Source organism: Centrocercus urophasianus, unplaced genomic scaffold (assembly GCF_019232065.1).
Source record: "Centrocercus urophasianus isolate 14NV4802_14NV808 unplaced genomic scaffold, USGS_Curo_1.0 seq_5, whole genome shotgun sequence".
NCBI classification, from domain to species: Eukaryota; Metazoa; Chordata; class Aves; order Galliformes; family Phasianidae; genus Centrocercus; species Centrocercus urophasianus.
In genome coordinates this window covers 3,716,391-3,731,639 of record NW_024885088.1, presented here as the reverse complement: position 1 = coordinate 3,731,639, position 15,249 = coordinate 3,716,391, and the positions used below count along the sequence as shown (strand labels likewise).

At 46.4% G+C, this 15,249-nt stretch overlaps 1 protein-coding gene across 1 annotated transcript in view; it reads left to right on the top strand.

The window, feature by feature from the left end:
- The first annotated feature begins 3,457 nt into the window (after positions 1-3,457).
- The window catches only part of LOC122169169 (NADH-cytochrome b5 reductase 3), a 15,297-nt gene continuing 3,505 nt past the window's right edge, over positions 3,458-15,249 (top strand). The window contains exons 1-8 of the mRNA XM_042835078.1: positions 3,458-3,507; positions 5,537-5,668; positions 8,588-8,660; positions 10,663-10,769; positions 11,407-11,536; positions 11,861-11,944; positions 12,070-12,155; positions 14,381-14,480. Of these exons, the coding sequence (XP_042691012.1) occupies positions 3,487-3,507; positions 5,537-5,668; positions 8,588-8,660; positions 10,663-10,769; positions 11,407-11,536; positions 11,861-11,944; positions 12,070-12,155; positions 14,381-14,480 (733 nt within the window). The 5' untranslated portion in view covers positions 3,458-3,486. The remainder of the gene's footprint in view (positions 3,508-5,536; positions 5,669-8,587; positions 8,661-10,662; positions 10,770-11,406; positions 11,537-11,860; positions 11,945-12,069; positions 12,156-14,380; positions 14,481-15,249) is intronic.

Sequence of the window (15,249 nt, the reverse complement as noted above, 5' to 3'; positions counted from 1 at the left end):
TTTATAAATATACATATATATTTGTATGTATACAGAAGCCAAAACATTTTGACGCTAGACTTCTGTTTATACAAATAGTTCTGTATCTCCGGTCCACGTTTCCCTGTCAAGAACAGTATTAAAGCTGAACAAGTCTTTGCATAAGGCAACATGCTTTGGTTGCAGAAAAATGACATCAAACTCCCTCTGCTCTGTTGCTCTGTTCTGGCAAGGGAATGGTAAGAACATCTGCTGTCACCATGCTCATATTAGGCATTTCCAGGGGAATGTGGCAGACACTCGACCTAACAGAACAACCATCTCAGGCATCAGATGCTGTCACCGAGGCCAGGAGCCTGTGAACAAGGCCTGTTTCTAAAGGACGTAGGCTGTCTGTCTGTGCTGCTCCAAGAAGGTGTTTCTGGACAAAGTGCTTTGCTTTGGCTGCCAATGGATCAGTGTTTGTTTGTTTAGAGAAACTCTTCTCTCCTGCCCTTTGCTTGACTTTCCCCCAGGAGGGAAAGTAGAATGACAGCAGAGAGGCAGCCTGGGCTGGTCAGCAAGAACCTTGCTGGGTTGAGGAGGAGATGAGGAGCTCACGTCCCTACTGTGGGCAGGGAGCGGGGACTTTGGAGCTTTCTGCCTTCACAAAGTTAATTTTTGAGTTGGAACCCTACCTGGTAGTTTAATTCCCACCAAGTTCCATGGCCCAAGTGCCTAGCCTGTCTCTCAGTTACCTACCCAGGTTTCTAAGCTTCAAACTACTAATCCTAAAATCCTTCTTCTTTCCAGCCAATACTGTTACAGTTCCTCCACTTTTGCTAGGAGTTTCTGGTGCAGCAGCTGTCCTCAAAGGGAAAAAGCAAGAGAGGATGACACCGCCAGGCAAACTCTGTCACAGAAAGGCCAGAAATGAGTAATTCCATCCCTGCAGCCAAATACCACTTAGACCCTTCCCATTTCCTTCTGGTGATGTGGACAGCTCGGCCTGCTGACCTGCCTTTATTTACCAGCTCTAATCCCCAGATTTAATAGGTAACTAATGGTTGGCGTCTGAATGTATGAATATTTCCATTGACAGGAGAGGGAGCCAGCAAAACAGAGACTGGGATAAAGCAAGAGGTTGGGGACACAGGTGGCTTGGGATCCCAGTCTGGGCTGAGGGACTAAAGGGACAAATGAGCTTTATTTTATTTTATTTTATTTTATTTTATTTTTATTTTATTTATTTTATTATGTGGGAATACAAGAAAGACTATTCAGAGCAGCAGCTGTGAAGCAAGATAAACAGCATGAGAAAGTGAGACTGAGAACCAAGAACATCTCTAGAAGTAAAGCAAAAGAAATGGCCTATGGCTCTCTTCGGATAAGCACCTGTTGGCATGCTTAAGGAATGTCTGTGGAATACTTTGTTGACATGTAAAGGCAAATGGGAAAGCTAAAAAAAAGAAACTCTTGAATGTATATAAGTGATGTGAGAACCTGTAATAAATGACTTGGATCGTTCACATCTGAGTCTGTGCCTGGTTGCCACATTATTATTTTATTTTATCTTGATACAAGGATTCAAGCTTATGCTTTCCTTGATTTTATTAGAAGAGATTGTATAGGAACAATTAAGGCCTGTTTACATATTTATGAAAGAGTTTCTGAGGTGTTGAGCACAGACTTCCAAATTTATTTATTTACTAGTTAGTAATGTGTACATATCAGTGTAAACCTAAATTTTAGGAGTTCTGACCAAAACATGCTCCCTTGTTCCACACCTCCATTCTTGTGCTTTTATTGTCATTGCTGTGCCAGGCTGTTAGCCTTCCAGCCTAGACAGTAAGGACTGGATCCACTCATGGACTTGGAAGCCCTGTGTTGGGCACCCTGGTACCTGGGCACTTTTCTCCATACCTGAAGCTGAGAATTGAGCATGTGTTCTGAGGTTCTTCACCCACTGCCTAGGAAGAAAGAAGTTCCTCCAAATGTTATTCTCAAAATCAGATGCCAGGGAGTTGCATAAACTTCCTCCCCAGAAAATAAGGAGAACCACATTGAAAAATGCGTCCATCTCAACAGCCTTACTCTGAGTGAGGTGCAGGCAGTGACTCTGTAGATGTATGAGTGAGGGATGTTCAGGCTTGTGTATAGCAGTATAGTGAACGGTGATGCTGATAGAGGTAAGCTATCTTCTCTGTATTTTGAAAAGATGTTGGGACTCAGCTGTTGCTTAGGAAGCAAAGGTACTGGATGTTTACTGAGCATACCTCTTGCTTTCCCCGATTGCTACTAGAAGCTGTGGATGCCCCATCCCTGGAGGTGTTCAAGGCCACGTTGGATGGGGCCCTGGGCAGCCTAGTCTAGTATTAAATGGGGAGGTTGGAGGCCCTGTCTGTAGCAGGGGGTTGGAGGTTCATGATCCTTGAGGTCCCTTCCAACCCTGGCCATTCTGTGATCTTCCTTACAGTACTTAGAGTGGGCCTGTAAGAGAGCTGTAGAGGAACTCCTTAACACGGAGTGTAGTGATAGGACAAGGAGAATGGTTTTAAACTGAAAGAGGGAGATTTAGGTTACATATTAAGCGAAGTTCTTCACTCAGAGGGCAGTGAAGCCCTGGCAAAGCAGCCCATAGAAGCTGTGGGTGCCCCATCCCTGAAGGAAATCAAGGCCAGGCTGGATGGGCCTCTGGGCAGCCTGAGCTGGTTGGCAGCCCTGCCCATAGCATGGAGTTGGAACTGGGTGATCTTGAAGGTCCCTTCTAACCCAAACCATTCTGTGGTTCTATGATTGTGTGACTGATCTTAGAATCATAGAATCATAGAATCATAGAATCACCAAGGTTGGAAAAGACCTAAAAGATCACCCAGTCCAACCATTCACCTATTCCCAATAGCTCCCACTAAACCATGTCCCTCAACACAACATCCAGCCTTTCCTTGAACACCCCCAGGCTCGGTGATTCCACCACCTCCCTGGGCAGTCCATTCCAGTGCCTGACCACCCTTTCTGAAAAGTAATACTTCCTAATCTTGCTAATAATGGGCAAAAGAGCATGATGAATATAAATGTATATATATGTATACATGATAAAGCGATAAGGACAGATTCATAGAAGGGGTGAAGCTAACAGAAATGGTTCTTAGATGTATTCCTTCTTTGGTGAGGGAAACAAACAGAAACGTGTCCAGAGGACGCGGCCGGTTTTCTTTTCGCCATTTCCACCCACCCTCCCCCGGTTTTGCCGCTCCGTCCCCGCCAGCCTGTGCGGTAAGGAACAGCACGGACTACAGCTCAGGCGGCCGCAGCTGCCCGCCCTACCCAGGCGGTACCGATGGGGCCCAAGCGCGGCCCCGCCGCGCCCATGCCGCAGGCCTACGGCCCGCCCGCTCCCACAGCGGTGCCGCGGCGCCCCCTGGTGGCCCGCGGGGATTGGCGGAGCACCGCTCAGCGGGGCGGTGCGGCGGGGAGGCCGGGCGCTGATTGGCGGGGCGGAGCCGGCGCTTGGGCTGGAGGGCAGCGATGGGGGCGCAGCTCAGCACGGTGAGTGCCGTGGCGGTGGCGGGGCTCGGCGTCGCCGGGATCTGCCTGCGTGGGAGTGAGGCGGCGGACGCGGCTTGCTCGCCCCGCTCGGTGCCGGCGCTGCAGCCGGATTGTGGCGGCCGCGCTGCGGTGCGGGGGGGCTCGGGTTTTTCTCTTTCGCCTCCTGGTTCCTCGGGTTTCCGGTACGGCCCGGCGGCGGGCTGTGCTCCGGGCGGGACCAGCGGCGCCTCGCCTCGCCGCGGGGACGAGGCAGGGGGGAGAGCGCGGCCCGGCCCCCTCCTGCCGCGGCTCCGTCGCGGGTGGCCGTGTGAGGGGTGGAGCCCCCATCCCGCCGTTGCCCCGCCCGTGCCGCGGCCGCCAGCCCCCAACGCGGCTTCTGCCATGGCCGCCTTTGTTCCGCCCCCCGCCCCGCTCTGCTGCCATTAATAAAAATTCTTTTTCTGTCGCTTATCCTGTGTTAGCAGCCGTGAGTCACCAGCGCTTCGCTGAGCGGCTCCCGGCCTGGCGCTGCTGCCCCCCCGGGGGGCTCAGGTTGCTGTGTGCTTTGTGGCTGCGGCGCGTCCAGCGCTGTTAGGTGTGGGAACGCTGTGGTTGGCAGGCACGGCTTCTTGAAGCTGCTCAGCCCTTCGTTGCTCTCTTTTTCCCGCTCATCAGCTGGTAGTTATTTTAGTTCTCAGTCAGACACCGGCTGTGCCGTTACTGTCCCGCTAAACCCTGGGTAACGAACGGCTGCTTGCGGGGCTGTGGTTATTACTGTCAGAACTCAGCTCGATGCTGGGGGAGCTGTTGGTGCCCTGCTTCCAAAGGTGATGGTTACGAGGAAGAGTGGCTTTCTATCTCTCTGAGTGGCTGTGGTAGTTCACACTTGCCATCTGATGACTTCAAAATTATTCACAGAGATAGAAGAAAACTTGTTCCTGCACACGGGTGGAGAAACTGGCTTCTGAGGTTATATACACAAAGCTCTCCCTTGTCCCCTGTTATACATTGGTCCTGGGAATGGAACCAGGCCCAAGCGTTTTTAATTCCCATTTTCATTTGCTAAACCACAGCTGCTCTTTATTCATTTTTGGTAGCCACGTGTTTAAATGAAACTAATTTATTTTAATGCATTAATGTCTTGTTTGCAGCGGCATCTCTTCCACATTCAGCTTACTGTCTCCACTAGGCCTCGCTGTTGTGGTTGCCATTAGGAGTTATTTGCTGCTCTGTCACTGTCTTAAATGCCCCGTCTGTCTGTTTTGTGACTCAGTAACAAAAATCCGTCTTAGAGCTGCGATAATCTCATGGGTCTGCAGGAGCTTCAGCTTCGTTAGACATAATTTTTGCAGTAAAAGTGGAAAAATGCAGTGTGCGTGTGGCACGGCATGCTTTCCAGTTGTACCAGGTGCTGATAGCTCTTATGTCTCTTGCAGCAGCATTTTAGGAGACAAGAGTTTATTACTGTCTTGATCGTACACTTGCCATGATTTTGGCAATCACGTAGTACGCCTTGCAGCCTCCTGAAGGCTGTCAGACTGACAGCAGTGTGATTCCAAAACACTGGTCTGGTCCTTCATAAGCAAAGTTGAGACTTCACCTTCTTCCATGAATCAGAAAGAGCACTGCATGCAGGCAAAGTACATCGCTCAGTTTTTATTTTCAGTTTGATCTCTATCATCCCCCACTTTTTTCTTTTTTCTTTCTTTTTTTCACAAAGGCTACCCTTGTGATTTTCCCCTCTACTGTGTTGAAGCATTAAATAACAAATCATAGAGCTGAAGAGGATCGCTATGAGAAGCAGGAGCTCAGCTTGCTCTCCTTCCCCAAGACCGGGTGAACTTGTATCAGTGTTAGGTGCCTGAGGTTCTGCTGCACATGGGGGAGCACAGGGAGATGCTCGCAGGCAGGGAAACCCCAATGCCAGCCTGAGGACTGAGCTGCTGTCACAGGAAGCTCTCTGCCCCACAGCTGGCCTGGCACCTGTCTGTGTGAGCCTGCAGGGGCTGAGGAACACATGTGTCTAATGCTCTCTCTCTCTGTGCCACAGCTGAGTTGGGTTGTGACATACCCATTATGGCTCATCTACAGCACTGTCCGGAGGCTTTTTGGGACTCCTCGTCCTGCAATCACTCTGAAGGATCCTGAAGTGAAGTATGCTTTGAAGCTGATTGATAAAGAGGTACGTACGTGCATGTGCAGTGCTGAGCAGGACCTCTCGTGGATGCTGTGAAATGCTGACAGATGCCTACATCTTGGGCAGTGTTGCAGCAGGGAACAGTAGATTTTTTGAAGGCTGCTGAGCTTTGTTTCTGGTAAAATCATGCAAATATCTGTATTTTAAACAAAGAACTCATTTATACGTGCTCCTTGCCTAGCATGAGTGAGTTCTCAGGCATAAATTCCTGCAAGCCAGCTTAGAGTGGTGCAAGATGCTTTGGAAATGACTGTACTCATAGTTTCTGTCAAGTGAGACTCATGTCATAGAGTACATCAGCAGGAATTTCTAAAATTACCAGATACTGCTGCCAGAAGTTGGTAGCTCTGCTTGGGGAAACAGGGCCCAAAAGGTTAGAGGTCCATATTTCCCTTGGATAAGCTGATGGTCAGAAATCTTGGCTTTCCAGTGTGCAGTCATACCTGAAGATATTTGTAGTGTTGACTTAAGTCAATGAGCTGGTCAAAAAGTTATCGGAAGATTTTGATGAAAGGGACTTTGGACTGTAACTGAGCTTTCCTCAAGGTATGCAGAGTGCACTGAGAGCTTGGCTTTCGTTTGTTCTTTCTGTCAAAGAAAGCAATCATTTGGTTCCGAGTCTTTGGTTTATTGGGAAGCAAAAGTTTCCCCATGGCTTGGGCAGGGTTGCCATGCAGCATTTATTACCCATGCATACTGCAGCAATGCTGTTATTATACATTCCCCATTCTTTCATAAGCTGTGTAGCACGTGGTGGCAGGTACAGGCTGCCCAACTGCAGAAAGGGGTGGAAGCTAGAGGCACTGCACGTGCTTCTGCAAATCAAACTGCTGGCAGGTTTCTGCTGCATCTATTTCTAACTGAAAATCATTCACAGTTTTTTTTTTCTTCTAAATGCTGATTTTTGTCAGTCTGTTGTCGTGTTTTGTGCAGTCTTTTTTAATCTTGGGAGGAAGGAACAGCTCTGCTATAACCACCTCAAATGTTGCTGCCTGTGGTAGTTTAATCAGTGAGATTAACTTGGTACAAGTGCTTTTTCTACAGAGCTGTAGTTCTGCATTTTCATTAGCAATTTGTAACAGCCTCCCAGAAATCTGGTGCTGCTAAACTACTCAAGATTGTCATACCCAGCTGTCCGAGGAGGATGAAATTAGTATTTCTGACACCCACAGTTTGTAATTTACAAGCTCTTAAACGAGTGGAGCACTTTAATTGGAACACAGCTGTCATTACGCAGAAATCTTTTAATGTCTTAAAAGGTCTTAAAAGGTCTTAAAGGTCTTAAGGTCTTAAAAGTTGGGAAGGGAGTGGTGGCACTCAGTGTGGATGTGGAGCCTACTCCAGACGTGTGGTGAGATGAGAATGTGGAGTTTTTCCTTGGAGAGTGCAGCTCTTGCAGCCCAACCAAAGGCTCTTGTATTTCAGAAATGTTCACTATTCCCATTGCCATGTTGGTACTCATCATTCCCTTTTTGTAACTGTGAAGCTCTCGGTGACTTCACCAACACAGCATCTAAATGATTTGTGTTTAAAACAAAACAATGAACAAATTGACTCTTTTTTTTTTTTTTCTTGAGAGTAGCTGGGGACTATATGCTCCTTCTTCTTAGATGAAAGTATTTTGATGGTGCAGTTGAGAATATGGCCTTGCAGAAAGTTTTTCTTGTGGGCTTGCAACTGAAGCAAAAGAAGAAGAAGTGTGGCTGGCAAGAGAAATGCAGAAGGTGATTAGATTTTACTAAAAACAAAAATGGTCCTGTGATTGCTGGAAATGCCAGCAATTTATGTACTGGCTGCCCTACAGCACTAGGAGCGTGTTCAGAAAGGTTCTGTAGGAAGAAACAGTATCTGCAGTTATGACGTTTGAAAAGCACAGGTCTGGGGAACTCATTGTGTGAAGTCTGTGCGTCTATTAGCGCAGCCTAGATCTTTGTGGTAAAGCTGGAAGCCAAACGTATCAGTTTGCTCAGCAGTTGGAAGCAGACTCAGTGCTTCCTCTGCCTGTCAGCTGCCCTTAGGCACCACCGGAAAGGTTGGTGTTTGTCCCAGTAGTGTAAGGATCCATTTGGCACTTGGAGAAGCTGGCATCACACAGTTAAGCACCAGCCTGCAAAAAAGCTGTTCACCACCTCTCCGTTTGCAGATGTGAGCCTGGTGAGGTCCTTGGCACCCGCAGCTTGAGGCAGAAATGTGCTGGCAGCTGGAGGCCAGGGGCTTGCTTCCAGGTGTTGAGTGATGGCATTGGGAATGCAGGGAGGTGGCCTTGTGCTGGAGATGGTTTCAAGGCTACTGCTGATGTGGCCTCGGTCTAAGACCTTGCTGAGCAGCGTGCTCAGCGTCCTGGCCTTGCAGCAGGCATGAGGCATAAGCATGGGGGTGCTATGAATTTCTGAGTGTTGCTCACAGTTGTCTTCTGTGATGCACCAAAATACTCGTTTTCCAGTACCGTTGGCCCATCTTAAATGGTGCAGTTGCTGTTGAATTCCTGTGTGTTTAATGAGATCTGGAATAGTGCTTAGGTTTTTAACTTGTGGCCCCTGCACAGAACGCAGTGCAGTATTCACAGTGCTCAGAAAGCTATTGCTTATTCTTAATCTGTATGAGTATCTTAACTAAGTTTTGCTGTTAACATTTAAATATTCATCAAAACAATATCTCGGTACATCTTCAATTTCAACATGAAAGTTAAAAACTTATGAATAAAACATTTTGAGGGAAAGTTAAGTTTTACAAGAATTTATTTATCAGTTGATCAGTTGTTACATTATGTAGAAATTTCAGATAGAGTATTGCTGTCCCCTAAATACTTAATCCTGCAGCAGGCCACACAGGTGCAGTGATTTTACAGGAGAAATCACAATCAAAATCCCAACAATGTGGCTGATTTTTATTCTTGTTTTTCAGGAAGTAAGCCATGACACAAGGAGATTTCGGTTTGCTCTCCCTTCCATGGATCACGTTCTGGGTCTACCAATAGGTATGTCTGTCTTTCCTTCCTGAGAATCAGAGCCACAGTTGTACTGTGGGAGATTTTTTTCTTACATATTGAACCATTGAATTTCCAATGCTGCCTGTGTGCCTTGATCTGTTAGAGCTTTGCAAAACTGTCCCAGTGCTGTGAGTCATGTAACATTATCACAGAATCCTAGAATGGCCTGGGTTGAAAAGGACCACCGTGATCATGTAGTTTCAACCCCCCTGTTATGTGCAGGGTCACCAGCTACCAGACCAGGCTGCCTAGAGCCACATCCAGCCTGCCCTTGAATGACTTGGATGTCAGTGTGGTGCCTGAAATCCAGTGTTCTTACCAAGAGTGTACATCCAGCTTCTTTCTGGGAAGACAGTAGAAGAAGGAAGCATTGGTCTTTGTATTCTTCTAATCTTAACTTTCCAGTGTGTGTCAGTCCCATGGCACTTGGTGTCTGTGATCCCCTCGAGGCAATGTTCCCAATGCTTCCCAGCTAAGGCATGCATTTCACCAGCTAGTCTGCTAAGCTCTGTGTCTCATGGAACTTGTTAGTCACCATGGAGTAGATGTTTCCTGAGGCCTTGCCATGTGGCGTATTGCCTTCCATACTGGCTTAGTGCTGTTGCTTCTCACTGCTTATGTAAAGTGCATTTCACCGTGACCTGTGTTAAATAAGGACTTAGGCTGTAGATGCCTATTGGATGGTCTGTGGGTCAGGGGTGCTTGCTGGTGTGAGACGTGGGAAGCAAGGCAGCTGGGAGTCGTGGGTGTGGCAGCTATGGGACAGATTCTGGAATGTCCTGTGCATGTTTAGCCCAGCACCAGCTTTTGGCTTTTCCCAGCCAGCTAGGGTGTTACAGGAAAAAACACAGCTTGCTCATGGAAAGTTGGATTCTGTGTCGTTTTATGGAGGCTCCCCAGCAGCTGCCCTTCTGCAAGGAGGAAAAGCACTAATGAATAAGGGCATAAAGTATGTTTTCCCTCAGAGAGAAGCACAATAGCACTGTCATAGAATCATCATAGAATGGTTTGGGTTAGAAGGCACCTTTAAGATCAACTAGTTTCAACTTCCTGCTGTATGTAGGGACACCTCCCTCTAGATCAGGTTGCTCAAAGCCCCATCCAGACTGGCCTTGAATGATTACAGAGAGTGGGCATTCACAACCTCACTGGGCAACCCGTTTCAGTGTCTCACCACCCTCACAATAAAGAATTTCTTGCTAATACCTGTCTTTCAAGATTTATGATCTACAGTGGTAGTGTCACCAGGTTGCACATCTTTATCCATCCACTGATTAGCATCACTGGCCCTCCAGTGTGACAAACAGCTCCCAGTAAAGTCCCCTTTTTGCGTACCTGCAACAGGCAGAGGAGCTGTGTCATACATCTTTGGAGAGCAAAGTTCATCTTATGAGGCATTAGTTACAGAATCATAGAATGGTCTGGGTTGAAAAGGACCTCAAAGATCATCTAGTTCCAACCCCCTGCTATGTGCAGGATCACTAACTGCCAGACCAAGCTGCCCAGAGCCACATCCAGCCGGGCCTTGAATGCCTCCACAGCCTCCTTGGGCAACCTGTTCCAGTGTGTCACCACCCTCTGTGTGAAAAATGTCCTCCTAATATCTAACCTAAACCTCCCCTGTTTCAGTTTAAAACCATTCCCTCTTGTCCTATCACTATCCACCCTTGTAAACAGCCGTTGTGGGGGCCTAATGGTGTTAAAATACTGAAAAATTTCCCCTGGGTATTCTTCAGCTGTGTCTCGTAAGGGTATTGGAAAACCTTTCCAAGGAGTTAAATTCTAGAGGGATTTTCTTTTTCATTATAACGTAGGCATTGAGAAAAGAGTTCAGCTAATGTGTGAGAGATTGAAATGCGATTGCTACTTTCAAAGGAGAAAGGTAGTTGGTAGAGCTTTGAGATGGCGTGTGCACTAACTGCCCTCCTGATGCGTCACCGAAAGAAAAATCCCTTGGAAGCAAAGTGCTTTTCTTCCTCCCCACAACCAGGACAGCATATCTACCTGTCTGCTCGGATCGATGGAGCGCTGGTCATTAGACCTTACACTCCGATTTCCAGTGACGATGACAAGGGCTTCGTGGATCTTGTCATCAAGGTAAGGATGTCATGCTGTTGTACAGGCTGGGCAACTTCTGAATCCACCTGCATGCCTGCAGTGCCCTGTGAAGCCTGGTGTGCCAGGTTCTGTTCTGCTCTGTGCCCCTGTGGACTTCCATTCTAACAAGTACTGTGCAATTATCTACAATCCCTGTGGCATTTTACGCGCCCTTCTTTAGTGAGCGTGTCTCACAAGGTACTTCATAATTTCCTGTGCTTGCACACAGCCATTTTCCAGAATCTGTACACATTTGCAGATTTTTTTGCATTTTTCAATGCTTCTGAAGTAGGAGATTAACCTTGTGTAAGCTGTCTGCTTCTTCAGCTAATGCCATATGCTCTTTGTGACCATTATTAAGGGTGGTGAGGATTTTTGTTGTTACTGATCCAGACAGGGCAGATGATCGATTCCGACTTGGTCAAAATCAGGGCAAGAGTGTAATTTCAATCCTTATCGGAAAACTCAGTGCTTCTTTTTCATCGTCAGTCAAATCTGTCTAGATAGTATTTCTTTATGTAGTGATTGCGTCCTATGAATGAGGAACATGGCTACGTGAATATCTGAATGGCAGAGAAAAGGACACGTGCTCATTTTTGTGCTGTGAGATTAATTATTTCATTGTTTTTTTTCATAGGTTTACATGAAAGGTGTCCATCCGAAATTTCCTGACGGAGGGAAGATGTCTCAGTACTTAGACAGCCTGAAAATAGGGGATACCATTGACTTCAGAGGACCAAGTGGCCTGCTTGTCTACAAAGGAAAAGGCAAAGCTCAGAAAATATAATTTATCCAGAGTAAATGATACAAAATCTGGGCTTCTGAACATGATTGGCATTATGGGTTTTAAGCAAGTAGAAATGCAACTAGTAAGAGCTTCATGCTGTACTCACAGAATCGGGATTCATGTCAGTGTCTGACGCCATGATCCTGAAACACTGTCAGAATTTCTGTTTTTCTTTGTGATGTCTTCAGTTCACCTTTGTTTTCTGCCCCTGTTTTACAACATCAGTTAATTGAAAAATGCTGAGAAGTGATCACAGGCTCTGTTTCCTGCTGTCTTCATTGTTTTCCACATCTCTCTCTTCTAGGTGAGTTTGCTATTCGACCTGAAAAGAAAGCCCAACCGGTTACTAAGAAAGTGAAGTATGTGGGGATGATCGCCGGTGGGACTGGTACGTGTGTAAAGATTCATCTTTGGCCTCTGACACCTGCTAGATGTTGTTGATATTTTCCCTCACCTGCTCCTTTGCAGTTTCTCCTTTACTTTCTCACATCACTTACAGCACTTCTCTTTCAGGGATAACACCTATGCTGCAGATCATTCGAGCAATCATGAAAGACAAGGATGACTCCACGGTTTGCCAGCTGCTGTTTGCTAACCAGGTAATTTCTGTCCTTATTTCTGTTTATGAAGTCTTATTTAACAAACACAGCTCCACTCAGCAAATGAAGTTGTTGCTGAGGAAGCGTGGTGCAGCAATACGTGCTGCGAGGGGAGAAGTGAACAGTGATGCTGAAAGCTTCCCATCTATAGCACTATAATTACTTCTTTGAACATTGCTGCTGAAGCGCTACTGTCCTCACAGCTGATGCTCAATGTCCTGGATCTTATTGTTCTGTTTCTAATTCAGAATGTTTTAAAACTCTGGATTCATCTGTGCAAGTTGATATGTTTTGGGTAGACTTTCAGAGCTGTCTTTCTTAGTGAAAATGTGGAAGAGGTGGACATTGGGCTCCTTCAGCAACTGAATCTCCCCAACTTCAGAGCAGGCTTTGTAAGAGGAGTCTTCTTGAGAATGCTTTATGTGAGCTAAAATTAAAACTGATCTCCAGCAGCTTCCTTGACTAGAGAGCTGGGGTTCTGCACAGCTGTTTCCTTTCAGTTTTATTCCCTCCATCAGCGTTTCATATGTTTCGTTCACTCTTTGAGCTGTATCATACTTTGCTGCTGGAAAAAGGGAAGATCCTTTTGACACGTAATGTTCTTGTGATAGGGGGATTTCTTGGCTGACCAGGCAATCCAAGTGGTGGTGTGCAGCTGAACTGCACGCCCCTCCTTGGCCTGACATTCTTCTGGTGCTCATCTTTTTGTTTTCAAAACTCCCTCATCGTTAATTTCTGCTCCTGAATTATGAGAGTTTTTTTCCTGCCTGTGTTTCTTAGCTTCTTTAGGCTTTCCTTCTTTGTTCTTCTTTCCTCTGGTATTCACCATATCCCATTTCCTGCGGACTATATCTGTATTACAGAACTGCTATGAGCCCAGTACGCTGGCTTCTGTAATCCAACACAGCTCCTTCAGCAGGGTCAAAATAGAACATGTACAAAAAATAGTTTTTGGTTTTTTTTTCTACCCAGAAGCAGTGATCCAAGTGCCAACAACTGCCCTATTCTGGTGCTTTACTACAGTAATAAGGCACCTTCCTAAGTGCTTTTGGAGTGCTCTCTGGCACTGGGTGATGCAGCTGCAGCATTTGATATCTGCTGAGTGCTTGAAGCTGGCACATAATGCAGTAGGTCTCTGGGCTGGTAGAGGGTCAGGATTTGGGATTTGCTGTGAGTTAATTCAGAATGACTAACATAGAAGTTGAGCTGTTCTAGCAACCTAGAAATCCTATTGCTTCTTGCGAGGAGGAGGGTTTTTTTGAGAGAAACAGTTGCCTGTGTATTAGCAACAGGCTGTGTAAACATCAGTTGTTGGCTTTAAGGAGTCCCTGTACCCAAGCACTGCACAAATACAAAGCAGATGGACAGGCATGAAAGCCTACAGACTAGGGTTTTTTTTGATATTTAATGCTATAAAGTATTTTTTGTACACGTTCTATTTTGACCCTGCTGAAGGAGCTGTGTTGGGTTACAGAAGACAGCTTACTGGGCTCATAGCAGCCCACTTGAAGCTGGTCAGACCCAGTTACAGCCCTTCTGGAAGCCGTGCAGCTGCAGGTCCAGAAACAGGAGCCTTCCTGGCAATAGGTGTTGGCACGTTCCTCATCACCCCCACAGCCCAGACGTTGTCATGTCCTCAGTGCCAAATTATTAAGGCTGTGGAGGAGGATGCCAGTTTTAGTCTCTGCCCTTACCCTCCTTCCCAAACTGTGGCTGCTTTTATGGGAGTAAGGTTTTCTTTTGGCCTTTGATGGTGTTTCACCAGAGAGGAGCAGAACTTGCACAGCCTTTGTTGTTCCAATGAGATCTCAGTACCTCCTTGGTTATTTGTTGTTCCACATCTTGTTTCAAAACTGAGCATCTCCATATGGCAGTGCTGATGAAATTTAAAGTGGTGGAGGTGAAAAATTGTCCTTTTTATTTCCTGATTGAAAGGCAGAGTTTGGAGGGTAGGAAAATACACACGTAGTCATGGTTAGTTGTTTGTTTTTGTTTAATGAAAGCTGCTTTTCTAATGTAGGTGTTAAGGAAGGGCTCATTCTTAAGTGTTACCACTGATTCTGTAATGAGTTCTGTGTTTTGATACAGGTACTGCTTTGTCTTACTGTTTCGAAGGAAGGAATTATGGGGCTAGAATTTGGGCAAGTTCTGCACAGAACTGTAGTGGCCATCTGAGGGCTGCATTCAAATGCAGAGCCATAACCAGTGTTTCCTTTACCCGGCAGACTGAGAAGGATATCCTGCAACGTTCAGAGCTGGAAGAGATTCAGGTTCAGCACCCCAACCGTTTTAAGTGTTGGTATACACTGGATAAAGCACCTGAAAGTAAGATCTGTCATGCTATCTCTACCGAAGCTTAAGTTATGGGTACTAATGCACATGTCTGACAGGAGAAATGCTGCACTGTGTGTATTTCTGAGCTCCTTTGTTTCTTGATGAGTTGTGTTCATGCAACACTGAATGCATCCAGCAGCTTCTTTCTTCACACAGTTGTGCACAGAAGCTCTAGATGTTATCTGACAGTGTTTCCATACCTATGAAGCTCACCTGAGGGGAACGATAGTGTTATGTTCATCCCGTGACTTCACCTGAATGTTAACCATTATCTACTGTGATCCAAGGTGACCTTCCTTTCTCCTGCTATGTCATGCCCACCCCCATCAGAGGAGAGTCACACTCCATTCGCTGGTAGCTTGGAGCAGAGAGGGAAGAGCCATGTGCTTTCTCTTACCTTGTGACCATGACACTGTGGAAGGCATATTCTTGGCCATGGAAACCAGGCCGAACTGTGACACACAGGATGGTGGGGAGGGTCTTAACCATCCCTGGAGTCTGGTGCTCCCGTGTCATTTTCTACAATAAGCGTTCTCCCTGCATTTCTAAGGCAGCTTGGATAGCAGTGTATTAAGGAGGATGGATGTTGCTGTTTGTTTCACGCGGCTGGAGCTCAAAAGATTCATATTCTTTTCACAACTTTGCTTGATATTTCCTTGGGGCTTTTAGAACGCTTTCTTAAAAATTCACTTTTGTTTTCTCCATGCATCAATCCCATTTTAAAAGCATAAGGGGCACATTTTCCTCTTAGCAGGAGAGC